This window comes from Pteropus alecto, unplaced genomic scaffold (genome assembly GCF_000325575.1).
Source record: "Pteropus alecto unplaced genomic scaffold, ASM32557v1 scaffold86, whole genome shotgun sequence".
NCBI lineage: Eukaryota > Metazoa > Chordata > Mammalia > Chiroptera > Pteropodidae > Pteropus > Pteropus alecto.
The window spans coordinates 372,827-386,641 of NW_006442109.1; the positions used below are offsets into that span (position 1 = coordinate 372,827).

At 41.5% G+C, this 13,815-nt stretch overlaps 1 protein-coding gene across 4 annotated transcripts in view; it reads right to left on the bottom strand.

Moving 5' to 3' along the window:
- Positions 1 to 13,815, bottom strand: part of DAAM1 (dishevelled associated activator of morphogenesis 1) — a 152,671-nt gene that overhangs the window by 64,431 nt on the left and 74,425 nt on the right. For all 4 annotated transcript variants that reach the window (XR_003042641.1, XM_006920134.3, XM_025038723.1 and 1 more), the window contains exon 3: positions 11,272 to 11,361. Coding sequence is in view for 3 of the 4 variants with exons in the window: in XM_006920134.3 (XP_006920196.1) it covers positions 11,272 to 11,361 (90 nt within the window). In the remaining variant the exon portion in view is untranslated. The remainder of the gene's footprint in view (positions 1 to 11,271; positions 11,362 to 13,815) is intronic.

The following is a 13,815-nucleotide window of genomic DNA, read 5'->3' on the forward strand; positions in this document are numbered from 1 at the left end:
AGGGAAGGGAAAGGGAGGGGGAAGGGAGGAAGGAGGGAGGAAGGGATGGAGGGAGGAAGGAAGGAGAGAGGGAGGGAGGAAGGAAAGCTTTGAGCTCAGTGAGTTTAGGCCTACTCCCCCTATCCCCTACCTCTAGCCAGAAAGAAAACTAAACTTGACCAGTGTTGCCTCATGGCTTGATCTGGAGCCTGATGCCATTTAGGAGTAGCACTTAGCCTAACTCGGGAGCGATATTAACACTACACTCTGAACTTAGGGCTTCTCAAGGGTGGGATAGGAACAGAAATCTTCTGCTCATCACACATAAAATTCACAATGCTGAACTGAATCTAAAAAGTCATTTGCTTTCCTTATTCATTAACCCACCCAATATTTGTTGAGTTTTATAATGGCCTACACACTGTTCTAGGTGTTAGAATACAATAAAAGAACAAAGCTTCTTGCATTCCTTGTTAGTAATCCTGGAATACAAGATATATATCAGACATATGAGAATATATTTCCAAACTTGAGCATTGAGTTTCTTACCAGATCACAAACTTATGATGACAATAGCTTCCCAGTCTTTGCAAGTACAGTTTCAAAGACCTGTACTCATTTATATATTTCACTCTTTTTACATTATGATAAAAAGGAACAGTCAAGTATTATTAACTCTTTTACTAATCTCCAGCCTTTCTCAATGTATCTTCTAGCTTCAAGATAAAAATCAAGTGTAAGCATTCCTAAGCTCCACTGGAAAATAATGCCTTGAAACATTTCCTTGATAGCACAAAATGTTACATTATTTTCTTAGAGTCACAAACTTTATTTACCTTAGTTAAAAATCATCAAAAATTTCTGAATTACCTGAAATGAAATACAGCACATCAAAAATCAGACTTGCACTACATGTCAATCAGCTACCACTTTTTGTTCTCCCTCAAATCACATACTCCAGAAAAGCAAGAGTGACACTTTAAAGACATCCAGTCTCTCCACGGGGAACAGCAGCAACGAAACAAAGAGTAACAATATGACTTCAAGAGTAAAGAAACCAACTGCATTTCTGAAACAGCTCAGGGACCCAGTCTGTTCCAACACTCTTATTTCCTTAAAAAGCCTCAGCTGACTTTACAGATTTGAAATCTTACAAGTCATATGCTACAGGATCCTAGGGGAAAAATGTATTTCACATGTGCTGATATATCTAAGAATATAGCCACAACCTTTATCTAGAACTAAAAACTAAGACTTTACAGTCCATTTCCCAAACTACGAGACATTTATTTTAATTTTAACAAGTCATTTCTTTGGCAAAGCACTTCACAGCATGGAATATGACTGGAGCCTGAAAAATCTCAATCAGTATAACTTCGACATCTGAAGCCAATTTTAGATGACAATTCCCTCTCATTTTCATGGCAAAAAAAGAAACATTCTCCAATTATTATTTTCAGAAATGATACAAGCCCACATTCCCCTGTTGCCTATGACACAAAGGTATACAGTGACATAAAACAAATTACTTCTATGTAGCTTGTTAAAAGGCTTTTACCCACATGTCACCATGGAGTGCTACAGACCCAGATACAATTTAGTCCAGCTGGCTGGTAAATTTACATGTTTGGACACACATCACTAAACCCTTATGCAGTGTGGAAATCCAATCAGTGGTGTCAATGGCCTTTGTTGCCTCACATCTTGCTACCAGATTTGCTGCTACCAGACTAGCTTTTCAGAATGTCATAAAGTAGGTTTTGATGTTCTGTAATCTGCTCTTGGGAAAACAATCAAAGTGTGTTTACAGTTTGCAATATAATGCTAAACACGAGGCTATAAAGAGAGGACTTTGGGAAACAGTAATTAAACTAAGAAGAGAATCAGGGGAAACGGCAGGCCCACAAAGGCATGTTCCATTCACAGAAGCATTCTTAGGATGACAGTGAAAAATGCTGCAACAGAGCTAACTGTCCCCTAGAAGGAGAGTCATAACCATATTTCTGATTTTAAGCCATCACCGACTGTATGGCATTCTACTGAATTAATAACAGCATTTTGAGCAAAAGAAATATAAAAGAAAAGCATCTGTTGCAAGATGTCATTGTCTCAGAAATGTCTAAATGTGAGGACATGGGGAAGTACATCTTAGAAACTGAGGAAATATGCTTTTCTTTACATATGAGGGTGGATAAAAGAATACCATCTTAAGACTGCTTAAGTCAAATGTTGTTCTGTACTGCATTGAAGAACAACTACAGAATTTAAGACACTGTAATTTAAAGTTGGTATTCTTCTGTAGACTTTCTACTGTAAAATGTTTCTAGTTCCACAAATTGCTAGGTTCCTGGAGAATAAGGAATTTGAAGAGCCCCAAATTAGAAGTATTAGTGGCACATTCTAATTTATCCTGGAAGCTCAAAGCTTCTTCTTACTTCACAAGGAAAGTGAAGCTCTGAAATGCACCAAGTATAATAAGGATTCAATAGTACTAGACGTGCTAGAGCTATTAGCGAAGAGAATAAAATAAATATATACGTAGGAAAAACTAAGAAAAAGTGATTTTTTTTTCTTCTTTGATTGCTCTTCCAAAGTGCAAACTTCCTTCCATTGATGTCTTTCATAAACCTGGAGATGGTGAAGTCAGGCAGGCTTGGGACATTCTTTCTATGAAAGCAGATGCCATAGCACTTAGTCCGCAGAGAAGCAAGAAGAGACACAGAAGGAAAAAAGCATGAAATATGATACTTACGTCCAACTATAATCTAGGGGCAAGAGGTGCCCTCGAGGGCAAGGATAGCAAATATCTGCTACATATGACATATTTTCCTATCATGTGTCATGGCAGACATAGCTAATCGGTTACCACACTGTTCCTACTGAACCCATTCGTAACCTCTGAATGCTGCTCAAAGTGCTCTAGCCTTCAACTTCCAATTGTTCAGAGTTAGTAACCAAGATAAACCTTTTTGCCAGCTCTGCTTAAGGTCATTCATAATGCACTCAGTTAACCAGGGAGGGAAGCCACGGTCCTAAGGGGGTCATTCTCTCCCGCCCTCTTCCAGCCTGGTGTTCCCTAATTACAAAGGAGGTGCCTTGTTCTGGAATGTCTCCTGTGCTGTATGTCCCTCAGGGGTCCATTGGGCTGGTGATAACCAGAACGGGCAGCTAGTTCTGGATTCTCAGATATGAGACCTAGTGATATCCCTTGCCATCACAGATATAGTCATCACTGACACCCCTCACTCAATGTGCAATTAATTGTACACCTGCAGATTGCAGAATTCTGGAAGTGAAATGCTTCAACACACAGAGGCAAGGGGCTCAAAGGGCTTCACATAGTCACATTTAGAACCCCAGTTCCACAACAGCACTGTTGACAAGGACTCTACGGAAAAGACTGAGAGCTCCAAGAGAGTCATGTACTCCTAACTCTGCAACTGACACATGATGGAATTTGTCCCATATTCGAGCTATCAAAAGGGAGCTGTCGGAAGAAACTTACTTAAGAATTAAGGTTGGGAAGCCAAAGATGGCTGCTTTGCAGCAGCTGAGAACCATTGCCTCCCCGGGACTCCCACTCAGACCCAGAGCTCCCAGTCTCTTCCAGGAGTGTTCCCCCCATAGTGCAGCACCAATATGGACATGAGTGACAAGCGCAAAGTGCTAGAGTTGCTTCTCTAGCTCTCATTCCAAAGAGGAAAAGGGCTCCACAGGACACACAACCCCCACACTTCCCACGACTCCACAGCAACTGGTTTGTCCAACTAAGATATCTTTTTTTCCTTCTCTCAGCTGTATACTGCTCACTTATTTTTATTATTGTTTGAATGATTATAGGTGAATGCAAGCACATGGTCATTCTCTCTTACCCTCTTCCAGCCTGGTGTTCCCTAATTACAAAGAAAGCAAGGCCCCGAATAAAGGGGTTACTCACTGAGGAAGCACCAAAGAAATATGGTATTCACAAAGTAGATACATATTCACTGTTTTTATAATGCTGCAAAGAACAAAGTATTTATAGACTGAAGAATCAACAATCCCCAAATCTATAAACTGACTTATACATAGAAACTAGCTCAGAATTTAGGCATGGGAAATAGTAAGCAAGTTATACGTCTCAATTTCTTAATATGTGAAGAAATTAGGATTGGAAGAAAAGAGAGAGGCTTTCACAGTTTTTATAAGGAGATGCTCAAGATAAAGATGTGCTGATTAGAGGAGGAGAAAGAAACCAATTATGTGATTTCCAGCCACAGCCAACCTGCTTGTTTGTGCAGCTGTGCTGAATCTGCACCTGCACTGTAGTCACCCATCAGGGAAGTGGCTAATGCCTCAGAGGAACTTCCTGTGTTTGGTGATGGCATATATCAGTCAAGAGCTTGCAGGAGATGGAAATACAGTTTGTCTGGGTCTGGAACCGAGGGTGTAAAGAGGTCTGAAGGAGAGGAAGAGTGAACCACACACAGAGCAGTTTCCTTTGCAGTCAAACCAAACAAACATAACGTTGAGTGAATTGTCCATTTTTATGTACTTCTAACATTTTGTACTTTTGTATGGCTTGATGGGTATTTGAATGGAATGCTTTTCATTTTCTAGACCTTGGGTTTTTCTTTTTTAAATGAACATTTTCTATTTCAGTAATTTTTATTTCAATTTGATTTGCTAAGACATATGGGAGAAAATGGAAGAACTTTAATGATGGTTTCTTATACCTGAAACAGTCAAACTTAGGTAAAGTGATTGATGAAGGCAACGAGAAACTAGTTCCTCAGAAGATCAGCACCTAATTTACTACAGGTATAAACTCTTACAACCACTTTGGAGAATAATTAAAGGTGAAAATGTTCATAATGACTCAGTAATTATATGTCTAGGTGTCCATCCTAGAGAAATTCTTGAATGGATGCACAAGGATCTTCACTGCACTAATTTTTTTAAACAGAGAAAAACTGGAAATAAGCATTATCCAAAGGGGATAAAAATCATTAAACTGTGGCATACCCATGTAATGGAACATTTTAGCAAAATTAAAATGAAGAAATACCATATATTGTTCATAAATCTGAACATGTAGTAGAGTAAGGTTATAAATAGATGTGTGAGGAAAAGAAACACATATCATCTTTAGAACAGAAGTCACCACTGGGATCCAACTATATTTATAATATTTTATTTTATTTTTTAAAAATCCAACATTTTATTAAAATTTATTAAACATGGGTGTTTATAATATTCTGTACTTTTTTGCATATTTTAAAATTGCACGAAATAAGATAATCAGGAAATAATAGTTTATCCCATGACTTGAGGGGAAGTTACCAGAGGTTTCTTAGTTTTCTATTTCAGAGATTTCACAGAGCACCAATTTACTGGAACCCAGAATGTCTGCTCTGGTAATTAGGTTTAAGACTTCTATCAATAACAGTATTTGCAATTGTGCTGAAACATTCTTTTATTATCTCAACACAGTTTTGTTTTGTTAGCTTAACTTCAGAAATCACACAGCTAGAACTATTGAATTATAATGCTGTGACTCTGAATGAATTTTGTTGCTGAACAGGGCACTTGTAAAGCTGGCTCACTTCAATCTAGAGTTACTTATTTGTGAAAAATGACTCATTTAATAGAACCTCTTAGTATTGTGCTGTTTCACTTGTAGTATCTCAAACCTGAAAAACAGTATTCTACAGAACTAGAATGGAATACTCAAATAGAAGACGCCTGAAGTTGTCTATAATATTTTAGATTTGGTCATTTCTCCAAGTACAAAAGAGGAAAGACAGATATGTTTTGGTTCATTCGATGGGCAAGTTTGCTTACGCTTCTTCGTTACTGAAGCTGGGCACCTAGTGAAAGTCAACATTTATGAAAACACAAACTATGAGCTCAGGACCATTCTGGACTCTAAAAAGCAGGGGTGACGGTAGGCACTGCTGGAGTGACACAATTGGTAATATTGGAAGGAAAAAGATGTCCAAAATTAAGCTACTTAGAGGGGAAAGGGCAATGAGAAACACGCCTCCTGTGGGTTTCAGGGCAGAAAACTGAGGAAATCGCATCAGGGCCAAGGTAACCATGTTTTCACAGCCACTGTCTAAATAGATATACAATATTGAAAAACTCTAGTAGTTTACAGATTCACCTTTGTTTTAATCCCCCCAGGGAAGAGTAAAAAGAGAGAGAGGTTAGAGGGAATGGGTCCCTGAGCTAGACAAAGAAAACCAAGTGCCAGGGTTGCCTTGACAACACAAGCACTGGTTGCATTTTAAAATAATATTTATTTTTCCTCCTAATTTCAATAGAAATATGTGGTGGCTTTTTAATGTTCAAGGTGGCTAGACTGAATGACACCCTTTCTTTCAGGTTTCCAGGTAAGTGAGACACGAGAGAGACTCTTGGGAGATGTGGAAGGTGGAAGTGAAGCAGCCGCCATTTTGTAGTCCATACAAGTCGCAGCCCACTACCTGCTGGCTCACCTCACAGGTGTGGAATAGCAGGCAGGTCTGCAACTGCTCCACCTTCCCCTGGATCTTCCTTCGGCTTTTAGTTTTCTCCCTTTTACTGGTTCCCACTCCAAAACCTTGACAGACAGCAAAGTGGGCACTAAAAATCCAAAGCTCATTCGAATGTATATTCAAACAACTACAGTAAAGAAAGAAGAGAGGATCTAACTCCTCCTCCCTCTCAAATCTTCCAGGTCAAATGCCCAACCATTGCTTCACACCCCAGCCTACCCACAGTAGCTTCTCATTAGGATACTGGGAACAACTAGAGGATTAACATACCATCTCTCAGTTTTCTGAGCCGGTTTGTTTGACAGTTGTGTGGAAAACTGATGGTTCCTCTTGTCTTTAATTCCACTACTTTAGCATATGTTCCTTTAAATCTGTGTTTTGATCAAACCACTCCCTCCCTGCTCTCCAAACACAGGAGGGCCTCACCTCTCAAGGAACCCAAAGAACTGCATCTCGATGACCATACACAATACAACTTTAATCTCTGTGTGTGTGGTGAAAGGAGGACTCCTTTCTGGGGAGAGGGGCAGGAACGTGATCTATTTAGGATTTGCAAACCAAATAAAGGGACTGAATAAAAAGCATCAGCTGAATTTTCAGCCGTTTTTCCTAGATGTCTTCAAAATCAGCACTTTTCACAAATCGCAGCAGCTGAACTGAAGCCAGCTTAGGCAAGATTCTTGAATGATTTAATTAGAGTCAAACAAACTCAGCAGCAGAGTTAAAATTCACCTTCTCCAAAGTAAACACGAAAAGATGCAGAAGTGTCATCTTCTTTCTTTACTGTAGTTGTTTGAATATACATTCTCTCTTCTTTCTTTACTGTAGTTGTTTGAATATACATTCGAATGAGCTTTGGATTTTTAGTGCCCACTTTGCTGTCTGTCAAGGTTTTGGAGTGGGAACCAGTAAAAGGGAGAAAACTAAAAGCCGAAGGAAGATCCAGGGGAAGGTGGAGCAGTTGCAGACCTGCCTGCTATTCCACACCTGTGAAGACTACAATGCCATGTACTTAAGCTTCGGCTTTCGAGATCAGAAATGGAAGGAGGGAAAATTAGGCACAGTTGTCAAATCCTGATCTTTGCCTCAAATATCTGATGTCACTACAGCTAACAGTGTCTACCCCATTCGCTTACTTTGCAAACTCCGAAGTTCAAGTTGGGGAGAAAAAGTATTTTCTGGAGATTTATAAGGACTCGTTAAGTGACAGAACCAGTACAATTGCTCCTGTGAAGAACCGCAGTTAAGAGTCCCGCCTGTGCTGTCGCCATAACACGGACACACACCATTTTGTTTTCTCTTCTCTGAAGGCCTATTCCTTACTTTTCCCAGGGTTTAAAAAATCATGTTAACAATAAGCAAATACAGCAGGGCCAGATGCCTTTCGTGGTCAGATGGTTCATTGTTTAAAAAGCTTCAGTTTAAAATCCAAAAGATTGTTAACAGATGCAGTTTCTGGCTGGAGACTGGGAAAAACCTCCCTTAAACAAAAGAGTATGTTGTGATTGGAACCAAAAAGGGAATTACCTTTAAAGATAAGAACCACAAACATTTCCTATTTGAAAATACCCCCAACTCCACCAACAAGACTTGTTTTTGGACCTTTCATGAAAGTTAAAAAATTTGACGGTGGGTTGCTATGTATGACAAACCATGGCTGACAAACCAGTCCAGTCGTTTTTACAGATTTGTTTGGATTTTCAACAAGGCCACAACATCCATCTCTTGCTCTCCAATTAGGCAAAATTCCAATTAGTTTCTTTCCAATTCTTTTAGCCTCAGAAATACTTTTGCTGCTTTCATTTTGGCTCTGGAAATAGGTTTTCAACCAGAGACTTAGACAGAGACGTTTGAGAAATGAACACAAAGCCTGATAAGCAGAAAGCCACTGCTAGGACTCCAGTCACTATTGAATGGAAAAGAGCCGCTTGGCGGAGAAAGATCTGGCCCCATCTTATTTCCCAGTCTTGTGCGCTTTTAAACAGAAAGCCTGCCTTTCACCAACTCCTGTGGCCGTTTCTGTTGGCTTTGTGGGCCTTTACCTTTTGGCTTTACTATGTGTGAGAATGCCTGTAATGTCCGGAGTTCTAATCTTGAAAGATGGAAAATCTGAAGGAACCATGAGAATGGAGCTTTCCCTCAGCCTTGGGTTTGGCTTGTGGGTGACAAGCCTAATTTGAAAAGGCCACACAAGAGATGGTCCAAGGAAAATCATCTGTTGTCCTCATTAAGGATGGCCACTACTGGCTCCATTCTGAGATGGGCAACCCGTCCCTTAGGAGACCACATTTTTGGAAGAGAGGTAAACATCATGCTCTTTCCATACTTAGGTTTTTTAAGGCTCCCTTGTTCATTTTATTAAGTGCTCAATAGGGTCAGTTTCAGACCAAAGGCATAGTATAGTTTTTTAACAGTCTGAGAAGTTCTAATCAGGAAAATCCTTAAGTTAAGGAATGCTACTGTCCATTTTAAAGTGAGGCAGATCCTTAAGCCCACAGGACTCCCCAAAGGGTTAAAATGGCTCTCCCACTCAGCCACGCCACTGCTAAGTCACATAAGGAAGCCAAGCTGCTGGAATGAAGCTAGGAGGAGAACTGTATGCTCAAAGATCTGTGCAATCTGGCCAGGTACTCGGCAGGAAGGGTCCATCCATCAAGAAATGGGACTCTGAGCCAGTGGCCACATACATATGCATCCTCCTCCAACAGCCAGCCCCACCACGCACACAGAAGAAAGTTTGCAAGGGGATTCGCTAGGCCTGGACATTGAAAAATGAGCAGCAGCTGCAGGCCCAAGGTCATTACTATTCTCCAGGGGTTGCCTTTTCTAATCTAAGGGGCAGTAGTTTCCATGATTAACTTTCAATGGCTGTCAAGGGTGTAATAAAATCTGGGAAAGAAGGAAACTTTCCCCTCGGTAAGCTGCTCCCATTTCCCTGCCCTTTCCTTCCCTCCAGCGCGTATTCTCAATCCCTGCTTCACGCTGTTTCCTAATTCTGAGGGACAAGCCCGCACTCAGACGAGCCAAAACAGACAATGTCCTCTGTGGACACAAGCACCTGAGGTTTTTCCTTCTCAGTTCTAGGGGTCGGGTCTATAACACAGCTCCGTGAAAAGTCCCCTTGTTTCTAAAGACCTTACAATACCATCACTTTCAGAACGGAGCACATTTTATTTTCATTTAAAACCTTTACCCCAAGTGTATTTTATCTGTTTCCTGAGCCATGACAATCAGTTCAAGAAAAGAGAGGTTTTCTGGTTGGTAAGATGAGCACAAAGAGAAAGAGGAGAAGAGGACATACTCATTCACAAACACGTCTTGCTGGTTATGGCTGGATTAGAAACCCCGAGGCTCCGACTTGGTCTGACGTGACAGCGGCTGGGAGACAACAGCTAGACGTGTCTCTCAGCAAAGGCCCCCAGAACCAAACCCCACACATGGTTTTATCGACTGTAACTGCTCAGGTAGAAAATTTAATGTGCTTTAGATTTTTGACAGTTCGGTATAACAGTAATGATAACTTTGTGGTTCACCCATCAGACGTTCATGTCAAAGTACCAGAAGCTGGAGTTACAGAGATGAGTAAGACATGGCTCTTCACCACCAGAGCCGTGAAGTCTGGTTGAAGAGGGACACACGGAGGCTCACGCAGGAGAGATGCTCCTGGGAGGGTGGAATGCCAATTACACACGGCATCAAAGAGAGGACAGAGGTGCTGAGAGCCAGCTGTGTGGGCAAATGGAAGCCCCCAAATGCATACAAGTCACCTAAGAAAAGGTCTTCCTGACTGATACTGTCTTTAAAAGATATTAGATTGCTAATTTGTTCTAATTTCCCTTCGACAAGAGTCATCGGACTGTCCACTGCCTGCTGGAGAGAGGCAGCATTTCTCCTAGGTGTGAACCCTGACCTTCCTGCTTGCCCCATCTTGATTCAAGTTTCTACTGGAACAGAGGGAAAGTGGCTAAAGACAGCCACAAACAGGATCGGTTCCAAAAATGGGATGTGAACAGTCTAAGAATTTGCCACAGGGTTTAAAGATGGCAGGGTGAACTTGATTGCAGGAGATACAGTTCAGGGGTGATGCGTAATGCCATGGACACTAGGGAATAACAGCTCTAGCATTTAGCGGCCCTGATATCCATTCTCCCCTTCTACGGAGGTGATAGAACCCCCAGCTTTTAAGTGGGGGTGACTACCCAGAAAAAAAGACAGCCTTCCTTGCAGTGAGGTGTGGCCATTTGTTCACAGTGGGATGTGAGGAGGAATTAGGGTGTATAACTCCTAAGACATGTCTCTAGGAGTGGAGGTAAGGAAGTTTTGTCTTTTTCCCTCTCCTGCATCCTTAGTTTGGAATGTGAGCTGGCTGGAGAGTCAGCTCAGACCAGGAAGACAAGGCCTCAGAGATGGTGAAATGGAAAGTTGTTAGAAGGTCGTCACAGAGGACTGTGGCCCCACAATACTAGTCCTAACCTACCTATAAATACACTTTTATGTAAAAAGTGGGGAAAAAACTTTGATCACTGTAAAAACCAGGGCCGTTTTGGGTCTTGGTTGTACAGGATTACGAACAACAGTTACTGGTACAGGGTGGAGGGGTGGTGTCCAGTACAGTGTTAATAAAAACAACATTCAAGGAACTGGCGCTTTGTCGCATGTAGCACCAAGGCCACGACAGGACATGTTCAATCTATTTATACGTTATAAAGGGCTATCCGAATTCTGGTGGTGAAATGGGAGAGCCAGTTAACCACATATGCAATGGATATCTTACCTTTTTCTTGCTGCAGTATATTTGCCATTTTTTCTCAGCTGGAAGTGCAAACATGGCTTCCCTGTGTTTGTCTGTGAGGTCGAGCTCATCCTGAGAAGAAAAATAATAATTAGTATTTCATAGATTATTTGTTATTCCTGTGGGGAAGGTATCAGCATTATCAGGGAAAGAAAACAAAACAAAACAAAACAAAACAAAACAAAACAAAACAAAACAAAACACCAAGCTGAATTTAAATGAACTCGGAAAAGACCAAGAAGCTAAGTTAAGGTGTATGTTATTACCCATCAGAAATCACATCTCTAGCACCCAGCATAGAGCACAGCAACAGAGGCAGGAGGCTCTGCATTTACTAAAGGGTGTGGGGAAGTGGCCTGAGCACAGGTGGAATTATCCTGAGCCACCGTGTACTGCTGCAGAGGGTCCACTGAGCAGTCAAGGCCATCAAAGCTCCAGTGTTTGGAAGGATTCATCATATACACACTGAGGTTTGCTGGGGATGGCTCCGCAAACACTGCACATCAGGCTTGGCCCTGAAGAAGCTGGACATGATGAGAGGAAGGGAGGATCAGAACCAAAGGCCTAGATGTGGTAACCGACTTGGCGAGTTTAGGGAACGAGGACCAGTTTGGCTGAAGCACTGGGATTATGCAAAGAATTGTCACATAAAAGGTTTGAGAGGTTGGGAGTGACCAGTTTGTGGAAAGTCTTAAATGCCAGACTAAGGAGTTAATTCTCTTGTCCAAGGAGAGCCAATAAAGATTCTGAGCAAGGGAGTGACATCTTCATCGCCATAAACTCCACTAATATTTATTCAGTACTTTATGTGCCAAGCATGGTGTAGACATTTTCTCATTTAGTTTTCACCTTAACCCTAAGAGTCTCACTCATTATTACATCCTCGTTGTAATAATAATCCCTGTTTAATACAGCTGGGACATTGAGGTGGAAGATTGGGGAACTTGCTCAAGGACCCATACCTGGTAAATGATAGGCTAGGTTTTCAGCCCAGAGCTGTCTGACTCCAAAGACTAGACTCTTGGCCTCTCAGATCAGTGTCTGGAAACATTAATTTTACAGCGGTGTGTGGCTTAGATTGGACACTAAGGGGAGGCAATTTATAAACACCCATAACTAATGAATAACAACAATGGGATAATGAATATAAAGATGCTTAGAGGAAAGTTCTTGGCATTTAATAACTGAATCCATGGTCAGAAGTATTATTGGTATTGAGCATCTGGGACATTTTTATTCCTATAGGAGAAGTTATCTAGTTGAAGGTAGCAGGTTGGTGGGTGTAAGACATATAAAAAGGTACTATAAATTAATATACAATAAAGGTTAGATTCCCGAGGAGTATAAACAAGTCCCCTCCCTAAATGCCTTTGGCATATATCTGCAATTCTGCCACTCGTGGACAATGACTTCACATCTCATACTCCTACCTCCATTTAGTCATCAAAGTCCTATTATTTCTTCTTTGAAAAGTCTCATGATTTTCCTTTTGTTTCATTCCCAATGAAACCACCCAAACTTATGCCCTAACAACTTCTCCCTTGGCTTTTGCAAACAGCCTGCCCACTGTTCCTCCTTGCTCTTCCAAACCTTCCTACAGCATGGCCAGAATTCAGTAAGGCATTGAATTCTCAAACCCGAGGCAGCTTCAGAATCACCTGCAGCAGTCCCCTACCTTTTTTGGCACCAGGGACTGGTGCTCCTCTGAAAATCTAAGGATCTGAAGAGGAGCTGAGGTGGTGAAGCTAGCGCTGCGGAGCAGCTGCAAATACAGACGAAGCTTCTCTCACTCTCCGCTCGCCTCCTGCTCTGTAGCCCAGTTGCTAATAGGCTACGGACAGGTACTAGTCAGCAGCCTGGGGATTGGGGACCCCTGACCTAGAGGGCTCCTTAAATCACTGATCATTCAGTGTTTAGTACTGAGCAGGTGGGAAGAAGTACAAGAATTTACATTTCTAATAAGTTCCCAAGTATGGCTGATGCTGCTGGTCCTGGGACCATACTTTAAAACCACTGAGCACCTGTGCTGTTCTGAGTTCCCAGTTCAAAAAACTTCATGAGTTTCACAATGCCTACAAAATGAATTATACATTCCTCAGCCTGCCTTTGAGGTCTGCCATGTATAACCCCAACTTACTTTGCCAGGCTGGCTTCTAGTTATTCCCTGATGCCCAGTCTTGTTAACGCCCACACCTCAGGGCCTAGCCACTCAGGGCTTGATACATGCTGGCTTCCCAGGGAGGTTCTTAATCTAGTTAAACTTCCACTTCCTCATCTCCAGGATGGACATATCATTTCTCTTGCAGAGGTATTGCAAGGATTAACAATCTCATCTAAGCACTGTAGCACTGCCTGGCCTGGGGTGGCGGTGGGGGTGGGCAGGCAACTGTACAGTTGTTATTTTTCTCAACATTTAAACACAAATCTCCTTTTAAAAACAAGGTAAACAGTTAAGTCACTAAAACACACACCCACACACTATTACGTTCTAACCACAAAAAGCTAGTTAAGAATTTCAACAATGAA